General features: G+C 35.4%; 1 protein-coding gene across 2 annotated transcripts in view; it reads right to left on the bottom strand.

Annotated features, from left to right (window-relative positions):
- Positions 1-333: 333 nt before the first annotated feature.
- Positions 334-26,939, bottom strand: part of ABCD2 (ATP binding cassette subfamily D member 2) — a 64,629-nt gene continuing 38,023 nt past the window's right edge. Inside the window, exons 8-10 of one of the 2 annotated variants that reach the window (XM_033222429.1) lie at positions 21,276-21,360; positions 15,823-15,948; positions 1,067-2,452 (exon numbers count right to left, since the gene is read on the bottom strand). In XM_033222429.1, coding sequence (XP_033078320.1) covers positions 2,233-2,452; positions 15,823-15,948; positions 21,276-21,360 — 431 coding nt within the window. In that variant the 3' untranslated portion in view covers positions 1,067-2,232. Of the gene's footprint in view, positions 2,453-15,822; positions 15,949-21,275; positions 21,361-26,939 lie in introns of both variants that reach the window. The other variant, XM_033222430.1, reaches the window with a different exon arrangement.

Below are 26,939 nucleotides of genomic sequence, written 5' to 3'. Positions count from 1 at the left end.
CGGTGGCTCAAGCCTGTAATCCCAGCACTTTGGGAGGCCGAGACGGGCGGATCACGAGGTCAGGAGATCGACACCACCCTGGCTAACACGGTGAAACCCCGTCTCTACTAAAAAATACAAAAAGCTAGCCGGGCGAGGTGGCGGGCGTCTGTAGTCCCAGCTACTCGGGAGGCTGAGGCAGGAGAATGGCGTAAACCCGGGAGGCGGAGCTCGCAGTGAGGTGAGATCCGGCCACTGCACTCCAGCCTGGGCTACAGAGCGAGACTCCCTCTCAAAAAAAAAAAAAAAAAAAAAAAAAAAAAAAAAAGAAAAGATTAATGAACAATTTTTAGCAAGTTTAAGTTTTGGTTCTATGCTTCTTAAAAAAATCTTTAATTCCTGCCTCACTTTTCTAACAAGAAGTTGTAACTGATGAATAAGTAGGTGATGATACTAACAGAAAACACTGGACAAATGTATTGATTATAATTTTACATTGCATTCCTTCATTTCAGTTGGTTACATTTATTGACAATTAAAAATGCACTAGTTATCATGTCAGAATTGAAAATGTAGAAATGTTTTGATGTTCTATAACGATCATTATGAATGACTTTCAGGTACTCTATCACCTGAAAAGGTCTAAGAATCACAGACTTAACATCTATTATGGCTGTGCCTCAATAGGCAAATAAAAATCCTAGGCCACTAAAAACTGATCATTCCAATATTCTTCTGGCATATCAACGTGGTATCATAGGCAGCAAGAGATAAAGTTTCAGTCTTGGCTTTTGTACTTCCAACTCCAGTGCACACAAATAGAATAAAATCTATTTCATATGGCTATATGGCTAGTCCATATAGATTATTTCTCATTGTGTTCAATAAATATTAAATTTACCAAAACCATAATTATTTGCCCTTCTCATCGCTAATGCCTTAGAGGTACATTAATATTGAGTAAGACTGCATAGTTGCTGAATGATTTACTAACTTTCTTCATTCATTTTAAATGATAGAACAATGATCTTTGCACTTTGTACTTAATTTTCATTTCTTGTAAACAATAATCAAATAACAATAACACTAACATTACTAAATTTATTTTATTTTCTACACCTCATCTAACTTTTATTGCTATTATAGCCCAGTTTGATTTAGAGGATAATAACAAAAGAGCACTAAACCAGAGAGTCAGGAGAACTTCCTTTGATTTCTCGATCTTTCCTTAAGTAAAGTGCATGATTAGGGCAAGTCTGAGTGTCAATTTTTTCAAAAGCAAAGTAGGAAAAATAGTATTTGTCTCAAAACATTGTCATAAACATTAAGGTGAAATGAAGTAAATGGGGATTGTAAATTATAAGGTACTATTGCAATGTATGTTATTACTATGATTCTCAGAATCCTTAAGTTTTTTTATGCCACTGCAATTCTTAATATGTGGACTCATCCTTAGGCAAAAAAATAAGCTGTGTATTTCTGAACAGAAGCTGCAATAGATAATTCTGCTAAGCAAATTATCAGGTTGAGACATTGTTTGGATGCTCCTTTTCCGTATTGGCAACTCTCTTTTTAAAATGAAAGGGTTTATTTAAAAATATTTAAGATTCTTACTAAAATTAATTTGTTATATGCCCTCATTAAGATGCTTAAAGTCCAACATTTAAAAACATGGCATTTTATACATTTTAGCCATCCTTTTTTCTTTCAACTAATGCCATTAAAACAATTTTTATATTGAAATTATTTATAAAACTGTCAGCTATTTTGTACAGGTTTAGTTGGCCACCAGCAATGATCAATTTGAATTCTAGCTATTAAACCTAATATCAACCATAAATGGACTAAATGTCACACAAAGTTCAAAATTTATGCACTTGGTATCAACCCAAATGCTGCTCTTAACTTGTTTCATTTCCAGAATGTCTCTCACGTTTGTTAAGAACTTCAGACACACCACATATACATAGTAAATCTGGTACGCATCATGAATTCACCTAGAAAATCCTGTTTTACAAGTGCATTAGGCCTTCGCTAGGAATTAGTGTAAGTCATAATGACTGACCTTACATAATGCATTTGTTTATTTTCTTCTGAAAAGTCAGATCATATACTTCCTTAATGCTAAAATCTTATAAAACATGTCTTGCTGCCTTTTCTTCTCTGTGCTTAGCTTAACATAATTCATGCAGTATAACAGAGTGTCTTTGAGCCTTTATCTAATAATTAACTTTTAAAGTATGTCAAAACAAATTAAGAAGTCTCATCTTCATTTTTAATTGTTTTCAGCACTGAGTCTTCTCCCAAAATTTTACATAGTTCATTGAGTCTCTGCTGCATTTTGGGAATTCCAGCTAGCTGAGATTCTAGCTTTTGCTTTTCTTCACTCAATGTTAAACGGATAGCAGTATCCAATTGTTCAAAGCGCCAACCTCCTTCACCATCAAACTGTAATAAATGTGTGTGGTATTTCCTGCATAATTAAAATGAAATAATATTATTAGCCATAATTTTGAAAAATCATTTTATTTGTAGGTTTTTCATTCAAATTGATACCCAAAGGCAAATTTTAAGTAGGTGCTATTTTCCATTTGAGTTTTAAGGACATACCAAGAAGTTAAATACTGTGATTTTTTAAACCCCAAAAGCCACTAATCTGATGTTTAGGAAGATATTATTATTTTTTTCATATTCTGAATGTATATTAACTGTAAAGGAAGACATGCTGTTGCATGTATTTAATTTATCTTCATAATTCAATATGGCTTCTGAATAAATAATAAGGCATACTTAGAATGGGAGTAAAGAAAGGAAGCTGAGGAAAGAAAATCAACATTAAAAGGTCATAGAGAGAAAAGCTAAGGAAAATAAAGGAAATACAATAGCAATTCATTAATATACCATCCTTTGGGAATGAGTTATTCTACATAAGTAAAAGTTTCTCTATAATAAACATAGTTTAAAAAACATTTTTAAAAACAACTCTTTCATAGACAAAATATTTTTAAGATACTTCCACATTTTTATATAATTTAATCTCTTTCTCATGCCTCAGTTTCATAATTAGGAACTTCACAGAGGTACAGAGATTATTTTACTGATGAGATAGGAGATGATCCACTTTGCCCTAAAGGAGGCTGAGGTCACCATTCTGTGGGCTTTGTCGGGGATATTTGGTGAGAGAAAAGTTGGCAGAGCTGGTCCTGCATAGCTGAGCCACCTGCATTTTGTCACTGCTGAACTGGCCTATATTCTTATGTGTCCTCAATTTTTCTGCCTTCCCCTATAGTTTTTCTCACTTCTTGTTTCCTTTTAAGCTCTCATCTGTCATTATTAACTATGATTGGTGGGCTTTTTTCAAGCAGTTTCCTCCTGCTTTTTAAAAAATTGAGATATAATTCACATACCACAAGTTCATCCTTTGAAGCGTAAAATTCAGTGATTCTTAGCATAATCACAAGCTCATGCAACCATCACCAGTAATTTCAGAACATTCTCTTCAACTCCAAAAGAAACCCATTACACATTAGCAGTCCTTCTCCATTTCCCTTTCCCCTAGCCCCTGACAACCACTAATCTTTTCTCTGTCTCTATAGATTTCTCTATTATAGATATTTCATATACATGGAATTATAGATTATGTGGCCTTTTGTGACGGACTTCTTTTGCTTATAAAAATGATTTCAAGGGACAGAGGGTGGAGGAAGATGGTGGAATAGGACTCTCCAGTGATCATCTCCTTGCAGGAAAACATCAAATTGAGCAACCATCTACACATAAAAATACTCCTACAGGAGTTAAGGAAACCAGGCAAGAGTTCACAGTATCTGGTTATAGAATAATAATAAGAAAATATACCGGGCACCATGGCTCACGCCTGTAATCCCAGCACTTTGGGAGGCTGAGGTGGGTGGATCATGAGGTCAGGAGATCAAGACCATCCTGGCTAACACGGTGAAACTCCGTCTCTACTAAAAATACAAAAAAAAAAAAAATTAGCTGGGTGCAGTGGCGGCTGCCTGTAGTCCCAGCTACTCAGGAGGCTGAGGCAGGAGAATGGTGTGAACCCAGGAGGTAGAGCGGGCAGTGGGCCAAGATCATGCCACTGCACTCCAGCCTGGGTGACAGAACGAGACTCTGTCTCAAAAAAAAAAAAAAAAAAAAGGAATAATAAGAAAATAGTCATTGAAGTGGGTAGGAAGTGCAGTTTTACATTCCCCAAGTCACCCATGTCCCAACCACAAAGTGCAGAGCTCAGAGAGAAATACCATCTACTTGGGGAAAAGAGAGGGATGTAAGCATAAAACTTTGCATTGGAACACACTACCAGGCCTGCCACAGTAAAACCCAGCACTAGAAAGATTCCTACAGCCCCTCACTTCTGCTGGTACCTGCAGACTGAGCCTCTGAACCTGCCTCAGTGCCACACAGAAACCTGTTGTCCCTGCCAGATAAAATCAATTTCTGGTCTGCATCACCACTAACCAACTAACTATAGAAGCCATGGGCTCCAAACAGCCCACAGTGGCAGGCAGGATTCAGTGGCTGGGGGCTCAGATTTCAGCTCAGCACTGTGCCAGCCTTGGTGGCCAAGGGATTGCACCCTGGCACTGCACCATCCACCATCGTCCTGGGATTACAGTGCTCTTGGTGTTGCATTAGTTACAGCAATCACTATCTTAGAAACCACAGCAGGTGACCTGCCTAGAATTTCTGGATAGCCTTACTGTCAAAGAACTTTCCCAGACAAAGCTAGACTATGCAAACTGGAATAAGTTTCTAGTTCTTTAATGTGTAGACATCAACTCATGACCACAAGGATCAAGAACAATCACGGAAATGGGACTCACCAAATGGACAGAATAAAGTGCCACTGACTGACTCTAAAAAGATGGAGACATATGACCTCCCTGGCAAAAAAATTAAAATAGTTGTTTTTTAAGTAAGCTCAGTGAATAATATGGTTTGTCTGCATCCTTACCCAAAATCTCATTTTGAATTGTAATCCCCACAAGCCCCATGTGTCAAGGAAGAGACAAGGTGTAGGCAGTTGGATCATGGGGGTGGTTTTCCCCATGCTGTTCTCATAATAATGAGTGAGTTCTCATGAGATCTTGTGGCTTTATAAGTGTTTGGTAGTTCCTCCTGTGTTCATTCTCTTTCCTGCTGTCTTGTGGAGAAGGTGCCTTGCTTCCCTTTCACCTTCCACCATGATTGTAAGTTTCCTGAGGCCTCCCCAACCATGCTGAACTGTGAGTCAGTTAAATCATTTTTCCTTTATAAATTATCCAGTCTAGGGCAGTTCTTTATAGCAATATGAAAACAGACTAATACAGTAAATTGGTACTGGTAGAGTGGGGTACTGCTCTAAAGATACCCAGGCCTAGCATGGTGGCTCATGCCTGTAATCCCAGCACTTTGGGAGTCTGAGGCAGGTGGATCACGAGGTCAGGAGTTCAAGACCAGCCGGGTCAAGATGGTGAAACCCCATCTCTACAAAAATACAAAAATTAGCTGGGCATGATGGTGGGTGCCTGTAATCCCAGCTATTCGGGAGGCTGAGGCAGAGAATTGCTTGAACCCAGGAGGCAGATATTAGCAATGAGCTGAGATCGCACCACTGCACTCCAACCTGGGTGACAGAGTGAGACTCTGTCTCAAAAAAAAAAAAAAAAAAAAAGATACCCAAAAGTGTGGAAGTGACTTTGGAACTGGATAACAGGCAGAGACTGAAACAGTTTTGAGGGCTCAGAAGAATATGGGAAGATGTGGAAAAGTTTGGAACTTCCTAGGGACTTATTGAATTGCATTGACCAAAATGCTGACGGTAATATGGGCAATAACGCCCAGGCTGAAGTAGTCTCAGATGAAGATGAGAAACTTCTTGGGAACTAGAGCAAGATGACTCTTGCTATGTTTTAGCAGAGACTGGTGACATTTTGTCCCGCCCTAGAGATCTGTGGAACTTTGGATTTGAGAGAGATGATTTAGGCAGAAGAAATTTCTAAGCAGCAAAGCATTTAGGACGTAACCTGGGTGCTCTTAAAAGTGTTCAGTTTTATGCTTCACAGAGAGATGATTTGGAATTGGAACTTATGTTTAAAAGGAAAGCAGAGCATAAAAGTTTAGAAAATTTACAGCCTGATGATGCAATGGAAAAGAAAAAACCATTTTCTTGGGAGAAATTCAAGCCAGCTGCAGAAATTTGCATAAGTAATGAGGAACCAAATGTTAATCACCAAGACAAGGGGGAAAAGGTCTCCAAGGCATGTAAGTGGTCTTCATGGCAGTCCTGGAGGCAGTCCATTTTTACCTGAAGGAGGTAAAAATGTTTCCTGGGGCAGGTCCAGGAACTTTCTGTTTTGTACAGTCTCAGGACTTGGTGCCCTGTGTCCCAGCTGTGGTTAAAATGGGCCAATGTACAGCTCAGGCCATTGCTTCAGAGGGGACAAGCCCCAATCCTTGGTGGTTTACATGTGGTGTTGGACCTGTGGTGCACAGAAGTCAAGAATTGAGGTTTGGAAAGCTCTGCCTAGATTTCAGAGGATGTATGGAAACACCTGGATATCCAGGCAGAAGTTTGCTGCAGGGTCAGAGCCCTCATGGAGAACCATTGCTAGGGCAGTGCAGAAGGAAAATGTGATGTCAGAGCCCCCACACAGAGTCCCCACTGGGGCATTGCCTGGTGGAGCTGTGAGAAGAGGGCCACCATCCTCCAGACCCCAGAATGGTAGATCCATAAACAGCTTGCACCATGCCCTGGAAAAGCAGCAGACACTCAATGCCAGCCCGTGAAAGCAGCCATACCCTGCAAAGCTACAGGGGTGAGTAGACCAAGGCTATGGGAGCCCACCTCTTGCATCAGCATCACATGGATGTGAGCCATGGAGTCAAAGATTATTTCAGAGCTTTAATATTTGACTGATCCACTGGATTTAGAATTTGCACAGGGCCTATAGGCCCTTCACTTTGGCCAATGTCTCCTATTTGGAAAGGGTGTATTTGCCCATTGCATGTACCCCTGTTGTATCTAGGAAGTAACTAACTTTGGACTTGGACTCTTGGGTTAATGCTGGAATGAGTTAAGACTTTGAGGGGCTTTTGGAAGGGCATGATTGTGTTTTGAAAGTGAAGAATTAAGATTTGGGAGGGGCCAGGGCAAAATGATACAGTTTGGCTGTGTCCCTACCCAAAATCTCATCTTGAGTTGTATTCCCCATAATCTTCATGTGCCAAGGGAAAGACCAGGTGGAGGCAATTGGATCGTGATGGGGTTCCCCCATGTTGTTCTCATGATAGTGATTGAATTCTCATGAGATTTGATGGTATTATAAGTGTTTGGTAGTTCCTTCTCAGTTCATTCTCCTTCCTGCCACCTTGTGAATAAGGTGCCTTGCTTCCCCCTCACCTTCTGCCATGATCACAAGTTTTCTGAGGCCTCCCCAGCCATGCTGAACTGTGAGTCAATTAAGCCTCTTTTCTTTATAAATTACACAGTCTCAGGCAGTTCTTTATAGCAGTATGAAAATGGACTAATACAGTGAACTTCAATAAAATACAGAGAAGCAATTCAGAAATTAGAGAAAAGCAATAGATATGAAATAATGGGAAAAAAAGCCAGAAATACTGGAGCTGAAAAATACGATGAAAAAAATTAAAAATGCAATACAGACATCAACAGCAGAATTTATCAAACAGAAGAAAAAAATATGTGAACTTGAAAACAGGTTACTTGCAAACTTACAGTATGATATGAGAAAAGAATGAAATGGAATGAAGAAAGCTTATGGGACTTATGAAATAGCATCAGAAGAACAAATATCACCTGGACGTGGTAGCTCATGCCTGTAATCCCATTGCTTTGGGAGGCTGAGGTGGGTGGATAACGTGAGGTCAGGAGTTCAAGACTAGCCTGAACAACCTGATGAAACCCCGTCTCTACTGAAAATACAAATTTAGCCCAGCCTGGTGGTGTGTGCCTGTACTGTCAGCTACTTGGGATGCTGAGGCAGGAGAATTACTTGAATCCAGGAAGCGGAGGTTGCAGTGAGCTAAGATCACACCATCGCACTCCAGCCTGGGTGACAAGAATGAGATGCCAGTTCCAAAAAAAATATAGAGCAAATACATGAGTTGTTGGTATTCAAGAAGGAGTTAAGAAACATAAAGATTTATAAAGCTTATTTAAATAAATCATAGCAGAAACATTTCAAAATCTGGAGACAGATATAAATATCTAGGTACAGAGGTACAGGAAGGTCAAAAGTCTTCAATCATACTCAACCCAAATAAGACTACCTTATGATATATTACAATCAAACTGCCAAAAACCAAAGACAAAGAGAGAAACCTGAAAGCAAGAAGAAAATAACATATAAGGGAGTTCTAATATGTCTGTTATCAACTTTTTCAGCAGAAACTTCACCGGCTAGGAGAGAATGGGATTACATATTCAAAGTGCTGAAGGAAAAAAACCTTTCAACCAAGAATTCTGTTCTTAGCAAAATTGTCCTTTGTAAATAAAAGAGATAGACTTTCCCACACAAACCAAAGCTGAGGGGCTTTATCACCACCAGACATGTCTTACAATGAGTACTAAAGGGAGTTCTTCACATTGAAAGAGTGATGCTAATGGGTAATAAGAAAACATTGGAAAGTATAAAACTCACTGGTAAAAGCAAGTATGCAGTCAAATTCAGAATACTCAAATAATGTAATGGGGGTATGTAAATCACTTATTTATTTAGTGTGAAGGTAAAAAGACAAACTACTAAAAATAATAAGCACTAAAATAATTTGTTAAAATATATACAATATAAAAATATGCAAATTGTAATACTAAAAATTCAAAATGGGGAAATAAAGGGTAAATATTGTGTTTTTTTGCAATTTGTATATACTTTAACAACTAAAATAATTTGTTAATGTATATACAATATAAAAAGATGTAAATTGTGGTATTAAAAATTCAAAATGGGAGATAAAGGGTAAAGATTGTGCCTTTTTTGCAATTAAATTAAAGTTGTTATGAACTTAAAATAACATGTTATAAGATGTTTTTGTAAGCCTCAGGTTAACCATGAAGCAAAAACATAGGTACAAAAATAACATGTTTAACTATAAGATGTTTTTTGTAAGCCTCATGGTAACTACAGAGCAAAAACCTGTAGTAGACATACTAAAAATAAAAAGCAAGGAATCAAAATATATTAGTAAAGAAAATCACTTACCCACAAAGAAAGACTGTGAGAGGAAAAAAGGAAGAAAATATATACAAAACAACTAGGAAGCAATTAACAAAATGACAGGAGTAATTCTTTACCTATTAATAATTACCTTGAATGTTAATGGATTAAGTTCTCCAATTAAAACACAGAGTGTCTGGGCCAGGTGCAGTGGGTCACATCTGTAATCTCAGCACTTTTGGAGGCCAAGGCAGGCAGATCACTTGAGGTCAGGAGTTTGAGACCAGCCTGGCCAACATGGTGAAATCCTATCTCTACTTAAAAAAAAAAAAAATACAAAAATTAGCTGGGTGTTGTGGTGGGCTCCTGTAATTCTACCTACTCAGGAGGCTGAGGCAGGAGAATCACTTGAACCTGGGAAGCAGAGGTTGCAGTGAGCTGAGATCACACCACTGCACTCCAGTCTGGACTTCAAAGCAAGACTCTGTCTCAAAAAAAAAAAAGAGTGTCTGGATTAAAAAGTAAGACCCAACTGTGTGCTGCCTAGAAGAGACTCACTTCATCTGCAAGGACAATATAGACTAAAAGTGAAGGAATGCAAAAGATGTTATATCCAAATGAAAGCTAAAAGGCATCAGGAGTAGCTATACTTATGTCAGGTAAAATAGACTTTAAGTGAAAGCTATAAAAGAGGCCAAGAATGTTATTATATAAAAGGGTCAGTTCAGCAAGAAGATATGATAATTCTGAATATATTTGAACCCAACATCAGAGCACATACATATACAAGTCAAATACTTCTAGATCTGAAAGAAGTGAACTGCAATACAATAAGAGTAGGAGACCTCAACACCCTACTTTCAGTAATTAGATCATCCAGACAGAAAATCAAGAAACACCAGATTTAAGCTATATTCTAAACCAAATTTCTAAACCAATATTCTAAAAATTTATAGAAAATTTCATCAAAAAGCTTCAGAATATATATTCTTCTCAACTACACATGAAACATTCTCCAGGATAGATCATATGCAATGCCATAAAACAAGTCTTCAAAAAGTTAAGAAGATTGAAATTATATCAAGTATCTTTTCTCTCCTCAATGATATAAACCTAGAAATCAATAAAAAGGAAGAACTTTGGAAACTTACAAATACATGGAAATTAAACAACATGATATTGATTAACCAATGGGTCAATAAAGAAATTAAAAGAAAAATTTTAAAAATTTTCTTCTGAGAAACAAAAATGGAAACATAACATACCAAAATCTGTAGAATATAGCAAAAACAATTTAAAGAGGAAAATTTATAGCAATAAATACCTGCACTAAAATAGATTAAAAATGTCAAATAAACAACCTAATGTTGTAGGTCAAGGAACTGGAAAACAAGAACAAATCCAAACCAAAACTAGTAAAAGAAATGAAATAATATACATCAGTGTGGAAACAAATAAAATAGAGCCTGGAAAAACAACATAAAATATCAGCAAAAATGAATAACTGATTTTTTCGTAGATAACCAAATTTGACAAATGTTTATCTAGAATAAGAAAAAAGAAAGAAGATTCAAATAAATAAAGTCAGAGATGAAAAAAGAGAAATTACAACTCATACTACAGAAACACAAAGAATGATGAGACTGTTGTAAACAATTATAAACCAACAAATTGATTAACCTAGAAGAAATGAATAAATTTTGAACACATACAACCTACAAAGATTGAACTATGAAGAAACAGAAAATGTCAACAGACAAATAACAAGTAAGGAAATGGAATCACATCAAAGAAAGGCCCACAATCTGATGGCTTAACTACCAAATTCTACCAAATATTTAAAGAACTAATATTAGTTTCAAACTATTCCAAAAATTAAAGAGGAAGGAATACTTCCAAACTTATTCTATAAGGCCAGCGTTACCCTGATACTGAAACCAAACAAAAAGACAACAACAAGAAAAAGAAGACTACAGGCCAATATCCTTGATGAACATAGATGCAAAAATCATCCAAAAAATACCAGCAAACTGAATTCAACAGCACTTTAAAAAGATCATTCACCATGATCACATGGAATTCATCCTGGAGATGCAAGTACAGTTGAACATATGCAAAGCAATTAATGTGGTACATAGCATTAACAAAATGAAGGACAAAAAAAAGTGTATCTTAATTGACACAGAACAAGCATTTGATAAAATTGAACATCCTTTTATGATAAAAACATTCAACAAACTAAGCATAGGAGGAACATATCTCAACATGATAAAGACCATACATGACAAGCCCACAGCTAGCATCTATACTGAAAAGGGAAAAATTTAAAACTTTCCCTCTACGACCAGGCATGGTGGCTCATGCCTGTAAATCCTAGTACTTTGGGAGGCCAAAGTGGGAGGATCACTTGACCCTAGGAGTTTTTTGGTTGCAGCGAGATATAATCACACCACTGTAGTCCAGCCTGGGTGACAGAGTGAGACCTTGACTCTAAGCAAACAAACAAACAAAAATAAAATGTTTTCTGTAAGATATGGAACAAAATAAGAATAAGAACGCTCACTTTTGCCACTTACATTCAGTGTAGTACTGAAAGTCCTACCCAGAGCAATCAGGCAAGAAAAAGAAATAAAAGGCATCTGAATTTGAAAGGAAAAAGATAAATAAAAGAAAAAGTTAAATAAAGGAAAAATATAAATTTTCCCTGGCTGCAGATAACATGTTCTCATCCTTCATTTTGTTAATGTTATGTACCACATTTATATATAGAAAGCCCTAAAGACTCCATCAAAAAAACATTAGATTTATAAATGAATTCAGTAAAGTTGAAAGGCACAAAATCAGTATGTAAAAATTCGTAGCATTTGTCTACACTGAAGCAAATTATGTGAAAAAAATCAACAATCCCATTTACAATAGCTAGAAAAAGTTAAGCACTTAGGCATGAATACAAGCAAGGAGGTGTAAGGTCTCTACAATGAAACTATAAAACATTAATGTAAGCAATCAAAGAGGACACACATACACAAATAAAATATCGCATGTTTATGAATTGGAAGAATTAATATTGTTAAAATGTCCATACTACCTGAAGTGATCTACATATTCAATTTAATCCCTATGAAAATGCCAGTGATAGTCTTTGGAGAAATTGAAAAAAAATTCTAAAATTTGTGTGCAACTGCAAAACACCCAGAATAGTGAAAAAATTCTTGAGCAAAAAGTACAAAGCTGGAGCCATCACACTACCTGGTGTCAAAATATACTATAAAACTATAGCAACCCAAACAGCATGGTACTGACACAAAAACAGACACACAGACTTAAGGAATAGAATAGAGAACCCAGAAATAAATTCTTGTACTTATAGTCAACTGATTTTCAACAAAGCTGCCAAGAACACACTATTGGGAAAGGGCAGTACCCTCAATAAATTGTGGGATATCCACAAGGAGAAGAATGAAATTTGACCCTTATTGCTCCCCACATACAAAAATCAACTCAAAATGGATTAAAGACTTCAATACAAGACCTGAAATTATTAGAAGAATACATAGGGCAAAAATTTCATGACAAAGAAATGTGGATATAAATCTGAAATGACAATGGAATTTGGGCAATGAGTTTTGGATATGACCTCAAGAGCATAGGCAACAAAAGAAAAATTAGACAAATGGGATTACATCAAACTCAAAGGCTTCTGTGCAACAAAGAAAACAATCAACAGAATGAAGAGATACCTATCAAATTGGAGAAAATATTTGGAAACTATACATCTGATAAGGGACTAATAGCCAATATATATAAGGAATTCAAACAACTAAATAGTAAGAAAATGAATAACCTAATTACAAAATGTACAGAAGATCTGAATGAACATTTCTCAAAAGAAGATATACACGAATGACCAACAGGCATATCAAAAAATGTTCAACAACACTAATCATTAGGTAAATTCAAATCACCTCACTCTTGTTAGAATGGCTATTAAGAAAATGACAGAGAGTGTTGGAGAGGATGTGGAAAAACCTTATATTCCCACCTTTGGTGGGAATATGAATTAGTACAGCCATCATGGAAAACAGTAAGGAGTTTCCTCAAAATACTAAAAATAGAACTACAAAATGATCCAGCAATCCGCCACTGGAAATACATGCAAAGGAAATGATCTCAGTATGTCAAAGAGATAACTGCACTCCCATGTTTGTTGCAGCACTATTTATATAGCCAACATATGGAATCAACCCTAGTGTCCATCAATGGATGAAAAGATAAAGAATGTTATATATATACATGATGGAATACTACTCCACGATAAAAAAGAATAAAATCCTGCCACTTACGAAAATATAGAAGAACCTGGAGGACATTATAGTAAGTGAAATAAGCTAGGGACAGAAAGACAAATACCACATGATCTCACTCATACATGGTCATTCATATATTGGGTAAACCTCACCTTCGATGTATAATGATGGTTTGGCTCATCACTCTGGTCTTACAACATTATTTGATTTCTACATGGGAGGAACCAACTGTGTAGGTGTTTCATACCCTGAGATGCAAAGGTGTGTTCTATATTACAATCTGAGATAATATTTCAGGGTTTATCTTAGAGGAATTGAAGAGAAATTTCTATTTTAACTGAAGCTCATTTGAGATAATCTTTAAACTTCCTTCACAATTAGGAAAAAGCTTAGGAAAGTGATGGTTGTACAGCCATAATTCTATCCAGGAATCAAAAATTTTAATAAGCTTCTATACATTTTTACTTCTTCAGATACTAGTATTGAGTTTAATTTTTACAATCAACAATTACTCATTTGTTGTTATGGGAAAAAATATGATACATCTTTCCCCACTTCTGAAATCTATTCAGGGAAAATACAAATTTCATTTTCCCTAAGAGAAAGAATAATTGGAAATGACAACCTAAAATGGCAAAACTAAATAAAAACTCAGAACTAACATGGTGTTTTGTTTTGTGGAGAAATGTACTTGGGTAGCTGCAATTAAAATGTGCTGCTTGTCAAAAGGCATAGCCTTACAGATTTTGTTATTTACTTAAAAGACTATTTGTTCCCTCAATTGAGGAAACAATGGCTATATATGCTTTCAATGCCGCCTAAGGCTACTTGAGTAAGGAACTGAATGGCAGGATAGCATAACAAATCCATCAACACAGGTCAGAAAAACTTTTAATATCCCAACATGTGATTAATTTGGGAGAAAGTTTGGAAATTAAAGTTCATACCAAAAAGGGCTCAAGAGTTCTGGCCTAGCTCTGTGTTGTCCTTGATTCACAGGATTGACAGGCAAATGTCATTATTGTCTGAAAAATCTAGGTCCTGTTGGTCTTTTTCAGGATAAAAGTCGGAGGAAGCATATTCATTGGCATGGATCCTAACTCATGCTGGACTAGATCCAGAAAGTATATTTTTAAAAAAGTCTGAAAAATCTGAATGTTTAAATTGAGTGGGAAAATAGATTATCTTTTCAATATAAATGAAACTCAGAGTCAAAGAATTTTGAACAATAAAAGCCTAATTAGATGAATACTGTTTGATAACAACTTTAACGTAAACATTTTTTATAAGGTCAAAGGTCTAGAAGGGCTTCAAGGATTAATTCCAATAATGCTTACTATTAGACTAGATTTGAAGCCATGTACATGATGACAACTTTGGCATGAAATCTGATCAGCCACCTGCCACAGAATGCTGCAGCCAGAAAGAGAGAGAGGAGGAATCCTGTGTAGTCCTTTAGAAAACAGGAGGCCAAAGCATATACAGAGGCAGTTATAGTTACTAAGAAGTCAAAAGAAAAAATTTTCATTGATTAAATAGAAATACAAAAGCAGAGAATGTAGTATTTATGGCTAACGCATGAGATTTACTTTAAGTGCCTTATAATGAGAGCAGTTTGCTGTAGTACAGAGTGTGTGATCATGGAAGTATCACTTTTCTAATTCTCAGTTTCTTCATCTGTAAAATAGGAAGAGTAGATGTCCTAAACTCCACAGGGTTGTTGTGAAACTTAAATAAGATGTGCCTGGAACAGAATAAGTGCTCAACTATTATCATGATGATGAATCAATGGAAAAGTAGGGGAATTAAAAAATTAACATCTTTATTTGAAGGGGAAATTCGATATGGTTTTATGAGATATTATTTCTAAAAAAAATTAGCTCATTTTTCTTTAAATCAACTAAAGATAAACCCTTCCCGGCCCCCCCACCCCACCACCCATGTTTTCTCCACTTAATCCTTTGGGGGAATATCAAATTGTGTGTACATATATTTTTTCCCCGGATTTTACTTTGCTGGGTTTTAAAGAAAAGACTATAAGAATGATGTACAAATATATAAATATATTTTTCCCAGTATGTCTTACAGGGTATGATAAATATTTTCCACTAAAATAAATCACTGGATTTTTCCATGTCTTTTAAGAATTACTGGAAAGTGATGATAATTAAAATAATACGTTAATGGTATTAGGTAGGGAATATCTAAGCTACTAATGTGCGACTTAAGAGAAATATGGGTAGAAAGTAAGTGAAATACCCTACTCTCTACTGTAAAAAATTTAGCAAAGTTATTTTTTGAGAAATTTAAGGAAAAACTATCTACCACAAATTAGCACTGGAAACACTTACCAAAGAGAAGGCCTGTGTGTTATAGACAGTAAGGAAATTCCAGCCCCTTTTGCAGCCTGAAATATCTTTCCTTCGACATCAATGCTGACAGCACTGGTACATTCATCCAGCAAGGCATATTTTGGTCTTTTAAAAGGTACACACAAAAATTAATTATTTTGCTATATGAATTATAAGTTTTTTTTGGACAATATGAGTTGCATTGCTAACAATTTTAAAGCAACTAAAAAGAATATGACATTATTAAAGATAATAAATGATAAAGCAAAAAAGTAGTTATCCCCCTCTTTGGACTATAATATCATATTTTTAATAAATTTAAATAGATTTTCTGATGCTTTCCAATAATACAATAAGCTTTATTGTTTTGTAGATGAATGAATCATAAATACGAGGCATAGGAAAGATGAGGCAGGTCACTGAGTACATTTTCCTGCAGAAAGCAGGTTCATTCTTGGTGAGAAGGGTCTGACTGACTACATGAAAAATACATTGCAGTGGCTAATTATCAAACAGGCCACAGCCCTGTTAGCAAAGATGCAATAAGAAGATTATTTTATCAGCATTGTGAATACCTAAGCATTACTGATGGAATTTCATCACTATAAGACTGTGAGAGTGAATATGGCTCATCTTAAAAATTTATAGCAGACATTTAACCTCATAATATTGGAACCATACTCCAGAATCAAATTCTTAGGAGAAAAAGTAAGTTATTTTTCTAAGTATATTGGACAATTTTCTAAGATTATTTTTTACTTTGATAATGCCTGTCTGTTATCAGAGGCACCGTATCACTTGCCATTGTTTCCCTCTGCTTATTCTTTCTCCCTCTCATCTCACCCCCTGCTCTTACTTTTCTTTGTCCTTTCCCTTTCTTCTTTCAAGTCCCTCTGGATTGTTGGTACTTAGCATGACTTAGCTTAGTTAATGGGAACAAAGTCAACTCTTACACTGTCATTTACTATTCAATTTGGAGTTGAAAATCAGTATCAAGTATTTGCCAGGACAATTTCCTTTACAAAACATATTCTGATTTTTAAAAATAAAATGACAAAAAGATTAAGAAAATAAAAATCAGTAATTTCTTACCAGACTAAATAATTATTTACCCTGTAAGTTACTGTTCTAAAATGGATTTGCTTATTAATAGAATCCAGTTACCTGCTACAGGTCAGGTAGTCAGGGCTAATAGACACAGGAGTCAAAGACTAAAACTGGTCTCTATGCAAAGAATAAAAGATCGGTGCATGTTCTTCATGACAACATCAATGGAATTAGTGTCACTGGTTGACCTTTGGTTACTGCTCTGATTTAAGTATTAAGCATTACTTCTTCGTCTCAGATTTATTTTCTGTTTTGTGGATGATATTCTTAAGTGAACAAGAGGAAGAAGTAAAGGAAGTATAAAAGTGAAAGGTTGAGTAACATTTTCCTTTTGTATAAAGTTCTTTCCAGTGATTAACATGTTTATTGCATTTTGGCTTATTTTTCAGAGTGCCTTGATCAAAATAGAGAAAATATGCCATTTTAGAATTGGAAAAATGTATGCATCTCACACTCTGTTGTCATAGCAACTTCTAGTCTAGCAGATGTAAGATCACACGCTTTAGTTTCCTTGGCAGGATTGGGGTGTGTGTGTGTGTGCGCGCGCGCGCGTTTGTGTGTGTACTTGAATATATCAAGCAATAGCTAGAATCTGATACTGATATAAGTAAACAAAGCATTAGGTAACATTGTTTCTCAGATTTCCTTTCCTTTATGTTTTGTGTATCATCAGTAGAATGGGCTTTGTGAAAGATTTAATCTACCCCCCTTAAGACAGGAGTTTTTCAATCATTCTTGAGATATTAAAACATTTAAAATCCTCTCAAAAAGAGAATACTATTGTGATGCTTAGTACTTCCTGCTGAAGTTCTTCATTTTTGCCAGCTCAAGTCTTTCACATCACAAATCAAACTTTAAATCCTTTGAGAATGAGGGAAGGCAGTTTCCTATTGTTAAACTTTCTCTTCACTAGATTGAATACCTAAAATTCCTTTTATCTTTTGTCAAAAGATTGTGCTTTTCAACTATTTGCTCTTCTTCATTGATCTTTGTATGGCTCACTAAATTTTCTTTCCATTGATATCCTTGTGACTTAATTCACTCATTATCACATTATATCCAAAATATTTTAGATACACAAACACCACGTATTTATTTCAGGTTACAGATACGTGAAATCTCCTTGGGTTAACAACATTTATTAATGCCACTTGCTATTTATTACAAAGTTTATTTTATTAACACACTGATACAGTGAGAAATTTGCGGCTAAATTGTATATTCCTCCATATTATATTTCTAAGCTGGCGATCATATTACTGGATACTTATGGCCTAGACCCAAACAGAGTCAGGGTGATAGTGGGTAACAGCTGGTCATAAATGCCAAGCTGTAAAGTTGTTGTTGTTGTTGTTGTTGTTTTTGAGACCGAGTCTCACTCTGTTGCCAGGCTGGAGTGCAGTGACACCATCTCAGCTCACTGCAAGCTCCGCCTCCTGGGTTCAAGTGATTCTCCTGCCTCAGCCTACCGAGTAGCTGGGACTATAGGTGCCCGCCACCACGCTCGGCTAATTTTTTTTTTTTATTTTTGTAGAGAAGGAGTTGCTGCCCACCTTGCCCTCCCAAAGTGCTGGGATTATAGGAATGATCCACCGCACCCGGCCCCAAGCTGTAAAGTTTACTCTTGAATTTCACCACATCCTCTGAGAAACGGGTATCCAAAAATACATGTCACTAAAAATCCCAAATTAGCAAAATTTAGTTTATATTTTTAGCTAGCCATATTCTTAAATGTACATTGTTATAAATAATATGTTGTGAACACAACTAATAATTTTTCTCAGTAAAAATCCCAGCTAAACACAAAAATAATATTTAGAGTGTGATTTAATTTACCTGAAGTTATACAACAAGCAAAACTAATTTATGGTGATAGGAATCAGAACAGAAATGTCTAGAGGGGACTGGATTGGAAAGGAGGATAAATAAACTTCCTAGGGTAACAGAAATGGTTTTTATCTTGATTGGGGTATTGGTTACATAATGTAGAAACATTCATAAAAGTCATCCAATTGTATACCTAAAATCTGTGTATTTGGTATATAAATTTTAGTACAATAACAATAAGCCCTGGTTAACTATTATATATTAATACAGAAAAGCACATAATTACATATGAAATAAAAAGGATATAAATTATAATATGCTTTATGAAAATAGCTACATTAAAATAATACAAATAACAACCAACTTTTGCATGTTACCAAGACTGGGAAAAAAATCCCAAAGTTTTCACAGTGTTTAAATGTTACAGTAATTTAAAATTTGAATAATTTAAAATGTCCAAAATTTTAACAGTGCTAATAAGATAACAGCTAGTGAGATAATTGCTAATGAGATAACAGATTTTTTCTTCTTTTTACTTATGTACATTTTCTACTTTTATAAAATGAACATAATTACAATTCTATAAATCATTTTTTATGCTACGTTCTTATTAAAAAGGCTGAACCTATATCTCATCAAGCTCTTTGCTCTAATCTCCAGTTTACAGAAAAAAAATGGGAGATTGGGAAACAAGACAAAGGACTCCTACCTAGATTTACCTGATAAGGTAGCAATGAGATAAATCTAGAACAGACAACATTCTACAGGACAATTAACCCAGTTCCTTCAACAAGTCAAAGGTATAAAAGGTAGGTGAGCCCTGGGAGAAGGAGAGACTCTTTAGATTAAAAAGGAATTAAGAGGTGTAACAATAAAAATGCAATATGCGAAACTTGTTTAAATCCAGGTTTGAAGAAATCAAGTGTAAAAAGATATTTCTGAGACAATCAGGGAAACTTTGGATATGAATCATATATATATTAAATAACTTTAAATAATTATTACCAATTTAATTAGGTATTATTGTGACATGTTATTATCTAAGACTATATCCTAATATTTCAGAGACTGTTCTCAAAGTATTCAGGGAAAAATATCATAATACCTGTGATTTGCTTTAAAATACTTTAGAAACTTAAAAAAGTGAGTAGATAAATCAAGTGTAACAAAACATTAGACTTGTTAAATCAGTGTAATGAAAATATGGGGTTCTTAGAACAATTTCTTTTTTTTGATGACATTTGACTTTTTTTCCATAATTAAAGGCTTTAAAAAAATAAATAGCCAAGTGAGTGCTTAGTGTGGGCCAACTAATTGCTAGGTGTTCAATAATACATACTTGATTTAATTTTTAAAGTTCTCTACAAAAATGTTACCGCTTTCACTGCAACTCACTCAAGAGTGCTGCATCTGCCATCATTTACGGCCATTCACGAATTCATGTATGTAACTATTTGGTCCTTTTTTGCTAAGACTTGATTATGAAAAGTGAGTAACATAGTTTCTGGCAACCTTCTGGGCTGCACAACTCAGGTTCTCACTGCCAGAGATCTAAGGGGGTTGGGAGGGGGAATGGAAAGAATCAGGAGAATCAGAAGGGCTTTAATATTTCCTTCCCATGTCTTGTGCTTGATATCCTTAAACTCAAAAGGCTATGAAGCTGGTTACAATTAAAAATGTTTTATCAGAAGCAATTATTTCCTGCCTCTCAATTTTTCTCAGTTCATTGAAACCTATGCAGAATGGTCCCTTTTTCCATTGGCTATAGCTTTGAATTTCAAGGGGGAGAGCATTACTGGTTTAATAGGCTGCTGAACGGTTAAAAAGTTGGTTTACTTTGAATTTAATAATTTAAGTCAGAAAGTTTTACTGAATGTCTACCTACTGGATTTACACAAATATCATAGTGATTGTATAGTCTTCATATTTTAAAATTAATAATCATTATTTCAAACTTAGGATACATGAAAATTTAATTTAGTCCTTTGTACACATTATTTCATCTAACATAACATGAAAGAAATAGAAAAACAAATATTTGGAGATTCTACTATAAGAAAAAATAATTTGGCCAGGCACAGTGGCTCATGCCTGCACTTTGGGAGGCCAAGGTGGGCGGATTACCTGAAGTCAGGAGTTCAAGACCAGCCTGGTCAAACACGGTGAAACCCCATCTCTACTAAAAACACAAAAATTAGCTGGGCGTAGTGACACACGCCTGTAATTTCAGCTACTCGGGAGGCCGAGGCAGGAGAATTGCTTGAGCCTGGGAGACGGAGGTTGCGGTGAGCCAAGATCATGCCACAGAACTGCAGCCTGGCTGACAGAATGAGACTCTGTCTCAAAAACAAAACAAAAAAACAAACAAAAAAACCAACTGTGAACTCTATGCACTAATTTTATAGTAAGATATTTTTAAACTAAACATGAGGACAATAAATCCTGTCCAAACACTTGTTATTGTTGTTTGGTTTGGTTGCAACAATGGACTAGTAGTTACCTGAATTTAGTATACTTACTTATGATAAAACATACGAGCCATGCCCATTCTTTGCTTTTCCCCTCCTGACAGGACATCTTTCCAGTCCATAACAGCATCCCATCCTTAAGAAAATAAAGAAATATACATTCGTATAAATAATTTGTTTAATAGTTACTGTTTCTACCCTAAACAAGTGATTCCTGACAAATTCAAATTGTCAACATGAAGAACTTGGTATTTTATAGAATATATGCTTGGATAAACTACAAAGCCTCATGTATAAGCATTTTGTTTTAGGTTTGATATTCTTTTGATGGTAATAACTTCTCATACTGACAAATGATCTTACAAGAATTCTAAACACTGACACTTTAAAAACTGTATTTGTTTCTCAGTGTCTCCAGTGGATTGATAGACTTACACTTATCTTGGAGGGAGATGGGAGAAAAGACCCAGTAAATTTTCACACGTCAAGTACAAAGTCTACAAAGGCTAAGAAAGGAACTAATTTAGGTGGCTCCCCTGTGCCTAGCACTTTATGTGAGTTTTCTCATCATATATTTCACAGCTTTGTAAGATAGATTTTATTTCTTGCATTTTATAAGTGAGCAATCTACAGTTCCTGGAGTAATTGACTTGTCTAGGTTTACAATATCAGATGTCAGAACTGGGATTTATGTTTAGGTCTATCTGATGCTTTTATAGTTTTTCTATGCATGCTATCTCTTAAAACATCTTAACTATTGACTTTCTGTTTGATATTTATTCAAAACACAAGGATTCTATTTTTCTTACAAAGAGAGTAGGTCTTACATATTAATATGAATATGTGCCCAGAATATCTGTATATTAAAAATCAAGTTTCAGAATTCAATATATATCATCATCTTTCTGTAAATAAATACATACACATATATTTCCAGGAACAGAATTAGATTCATTTCCTAAGTTATCCATTTTTTTAAAATTTGAAAATTTTATAATAAGCCTACCTTAATTTTATAATTAGATTTTTTTAAGATTACTTAAAAATAAAACCATAGTTCCACTACTGGAGAGTCTGATTTTCAAAGAAGAAAATGACTGCCAAAACCTAACAGATACTTAGAGCAAAATTTCTAAAGCCTAAGTGTTCAGGGATTAACTCTCATCTTTGGAAAAATCCATGTTCTCTGTCATCTTTTTACTTGATCAGCTGGATTTTGCCATTAAAATTTGGAAATTTTTACCACTAAATTTTTGAAATAATCTTGGTCAATAGGAAAGAAAGTAGAAAGTGTAGTCGTCATTGCTTTATGTGAACTGTGTATCTGAAAAGTCAAATTATCAAAAATGATTATTTGATTCTTTTGCTGGTCAGAAGAAAAATTTGGACTTGTTTTTGAAATCCAAAAGTTCAGAGACTTTGATGAAATAATATATATTAATTGTTAAGCATAAAATGCATCTTTATGTTTCTTACCATCTTCTTCCTTTAAAATTACCACTGCAAAGTACATTGCATTAAAAAAATATATAAAAGCATAAAAAAGAAACTAAAGCAATGGTTGCCTGATGGGGATAGGTGATAACTGGATGGAAGGAAACAGGAATCAGAAGAATCCTTTACAGTACATTTAAAAGTGCCTTTTCATTTGTGAATTATGTGAAAGTGTTACTCCAAAAATTAAATAAGCAAAGACATACATTAAAGGTAATACAATAGATGAAAATTTGCCAATAAAAATTACCTGGAGTGAAAAGGAGACTTTTCCTATTTCCCAGTGACACCTGAAATCTCACTCCCTAGAGGGAATCACTGTTCATTTTATTGGGTAAGCTTCCAGAAATTGTCATTTTTTAAATAAGAAAATACACATAGGAAATAGACAAATCCTTAAAATTGTATGTTAGGAAAAATAATCTTAAAATACCATTTGATTTAGAGTTCTTGCTTCTAAGGAAAACTTTGAAATAAAACTTTCCCTGTGATTGAATTTCATAGCACTTATGAAATATAAGTGATGATTTGAGAAATAGACTTGGATTACACTGCAGTGGAGAAATATTCTGAGCTGAACTTTTTTTTCCCCTGCTCCCTGAAAGCATGGCACAAGAGAAAAGTATTTGGGTCAAAGGACTCTTTAACTTTTATATATTTTAATAAATCATGTTCTTTGTTCTACTAAACCCAAAGGTTTCTGTAGGCAGGCAATATTGCATGATCACGGAACACATAAATCAAAACTCTGAGTCATAATGTTGCCTCTGATCCTGATTTAGTGAGACAAAGTCAGCAAAGAAGAGAATGATTTTCCTGCTTCCTGGAGATGCATATGCTTCTTTAGTTCATGTCCCTTTGTTAACCCTTTTATGCTATCCTGTTTTGTAACCTAGTTGATGGAATGGAATGTAGCTTTTAATTCCATTTTTATTATACCAACCAAATGATTAGCTAGTCTAAACAGGACTTCAGTAGGCATCTTTCAAATTAACTAATGTATTTGCAAATGTAAGTGTTTTCTTGCCTTGCTTAAATATCTCAGGTTTAAGAATTAAGCAAGTAAAACAGGTTTCCTTGAAGTTTTTTTTTTTTATGTTCAAGTATATAATAGTTTTTATTATTGTTTAAAAAGCTAGGAGTTGCCATAGTATAGTCGCATACTCTAGCATAGAACACTGACTTTCAAGTCAGATCCGTGCTTGAATCCCTGTCCCACAACTTGCCATGGGACTCTAAGTTACTAAATTTCTGAAATTAATCTTTAAGATGAAGATAGTAAAACCTACATCACTGGATGATTATGGGTATTAAATAAGATGATATCTGTAAATTCCACATAGTAAGCACTCAATAACCCATAACAATTATGATTACATTTTTAAGTTTGGAAAATTCTTAGAAAGAGTTCTAGACCTTCTTGATGACTTCTAAAAGAATAGACTATTTCATGTTTATTCTAAATTTCTATTTGGATCATCAGATTTCAAACTTCCTCAAAATAACTTGCCCAAGATAAACATGTAGCATTTATTCTACCACAGCCTTCTGAAACTCCAAGGAGTTGACCACATGAAACAAAAAACCAATCTGCTTTCCATATATAGTAGGAATGACAAATACCAAAAATTAAAAGTATTTTTCTTGCCTGCCTTATTTGTTTATTGTAAGGATCAAATGAAATAATGTATGTGATATTGTTATATAAAACTTCAAGCATTATCACACGAAGACAAAATATAGTATCAATATTACAACTACTAATATTACCATTAGCTACTAATTCTTTTTTTTTTTTTTTTTTTTTAGACAGGGTCTCACTCTTGTTGCCTGGGCTGGAGTGCAGTGACGCAGTCACAACTCACTGCAACCTTGACTTTGCGGGGTCAGATTATTCTCCCACCTCAGCCTCCCAAATAGCTGAGACAACAGGGGTGTGCCACCGTTCCCAGCTAATTTTTGTATTTTTTATAAAGAAGTGGTTTCACCATGTTGTCCGGGCTGGTTTCAATCTCCTAGGTTCAAGCTATTAAGCTATTTACCCTTCTCGGTCTCCCAAAGTTCTGGGATGACAGATGTGAGCTGCCAGACGGGGCCAGCTACTAATTCTTGTGTACTCGTATGCCATTTTGCTAATGTTTTACATACAGTCTTATTTGATCTTCACAAAAAACGTGTAAGGTAGATATTTATCCTCATTTTACAGTTGAAGATACAGAGAACAGGGCTAATCAAGATTTAATTCCAGAACTCTGAGTTAAAAGTCCATATTCTCAATCACTGTACTACTACTCTACTTCTAATAATGTAAGCGGGCTGTGAAACAGAACATAAAATCCATTTAAAATTAATCTTGGTGTCTCATTTGTTATTTCAGTCATCTTTCTAGACTATCAAATTATATGAATTATTAAATTATTTGAAAGTGTGAATATTATTTTTGTTTTATTTTTTAACTTTTAGGCTTGGGGGCACATGTGAAGGTTTCTTACATAGGTAAACACATTTCACAGGGGTTTGTTGTACATATTATTTCATCATCCAGGTATTAAACCCAGTACCCAATGCTTTTCTTTTCTGCTCCTCTCCCTCCTCCCACCCTCCAACCTTCAAGCAGACCTGAGTCTCTGTTGTTTCCTTCCTTGTGCGGATAAGATCTTATCACTTAGCTCCTACTTGTAAGTGAGAACATGCAGTATATGGTTTTCTGTTCCTGCATTAGTTTGCTAAGGATGATTGCCTCCAGCTCCATTCATGTTTCCACAAAATACATAAGCTCATTCTTTTTTCATAGCTGCATAATATTCCATGGTGTACCGGTACCACACTTTCTTTATTTAATCTATCGTTGATGGGCATTTACGTTGATTCCATGTTTTTGCTATTGTAAATGGTGCTGTGATGAACATTTGTGTGCATGTGTCTTTGTGGTAGATGATTTATATTCCTCTGTGTATAAACCCAGTAATGAGATAATTGGGTGAAATGGTAGTTCTGTTTTTAGCTCTTTGAGGAATTGCTGCACTGTGGTTGAACTGATTTACACTCCCACCAACAGTGTATAAGGGTTCCCTTTATCCTACCACCTTGTTGACATCTGCTATTTTTTGATGTTTTAATAATAGTCATTTTGACTGGTGTGAGATGGTATTTCATTGTGGTTTTGATGTGCATTCTCTAATGATCAGTGATATTGAGCTTTCTTCATATGCTTGTTGGCTGCATATATGTCTTCTTTTGAAAAGTGTCTGTTCATGTCCTTTTCCCACTTTGTAATGGTGTTGTTTTTCTCTTGTAAATTTGTTTAAGCTCCTTATAGATGCTGGATATTAGACCTTTTTCAGATGCATAGTTTGCAAATATTTTCTCCCATTGTATAGGTTGTCTGTTTACTCTGTTGATAGTTTCTTTTGCTGTGCAGAAGCTCTTAAGTTTAATTAGATCTCACTTGTCAATTTTTGCTTTCATTGTGATTGCTTTTGGTATCTTTGTCATGAAGTCTTTGTCTGTTTCCATGTCCAGGATAGTATTGCCTAGGTTGTCTTCCAGGGTTTTTATGGTTTGGGGTTTTACATTTAAGTCTCTAATCCATCTTGTGTTGATTTTTGTATATGGTATAAAGAAGGGGTCCAGCTTCAGTCTTCTGCATATGGCTAGCCAGTTATCCCAGCAACATTTATTGAATAGGGAGTCTTTTCCCCCATTGCTTGTTTTTCAGCTTTGTTGAAGATTAGATGGTTGTAGATGTACAGCCTTATTTCTTTTTTTTTTTTTTTTTTGAGGCGGAGTCTCGCTCTGTCGCCCGGACTGGAGTGCAGTGGCCAGATCTCAGCTCACTGCAAGCTCCGCCTCCCGGGTTTACGCCATTCTCCTGCCTCAGCCTCCCGAGTAGCTGGGACTACAGGCGCCCGCCACCTCGCCCGGCTAGTTTTTGTACTTTTAGTAGAGACGGGGTTTCACCGTGTTAGCCAGGATGGTCTTGATCTCCTGACCTCGTGATCCGCCCATCTCGGCCTCCCAAAGTGCTGGGATTACAGGCTTGAGCCACCGCGCCCGGCCGTACAGCCTTATTTCTGCACTTTCCATTTTGTTTCATTGGTCTCTGTGCCTTTTTTTGTATTAGTACTATGCTCTTTTGGTTACTGCAGACCTGTAGTGTAGTTTGAAGTGGGGCAGCATGATGCCTCCAGCTTTGTTCCTTTTGCTTAGGATTACCTTGGC

The sequence above is a fragment of the Trachypithecus francoisi genome, unplaced genomic scaffold (assembly GCF_009764315.1).
Source record: "Trachypithecus francoisi isolate TF-2019V2 unplaced genomic scaffold, Tfra_2.0 Lachesis_group11, whole genome shotgun sequence".
NCBI classification, from domain to species: Eukaryota; Metazoa; Chordata; class Mammalia; order Primates; family Cercopithecidae; genus Trachypithecus; species Trachypithecus francoisi.
This window is presented reverse-complemented; position numbering and strand designations above follow the sequence as displayed.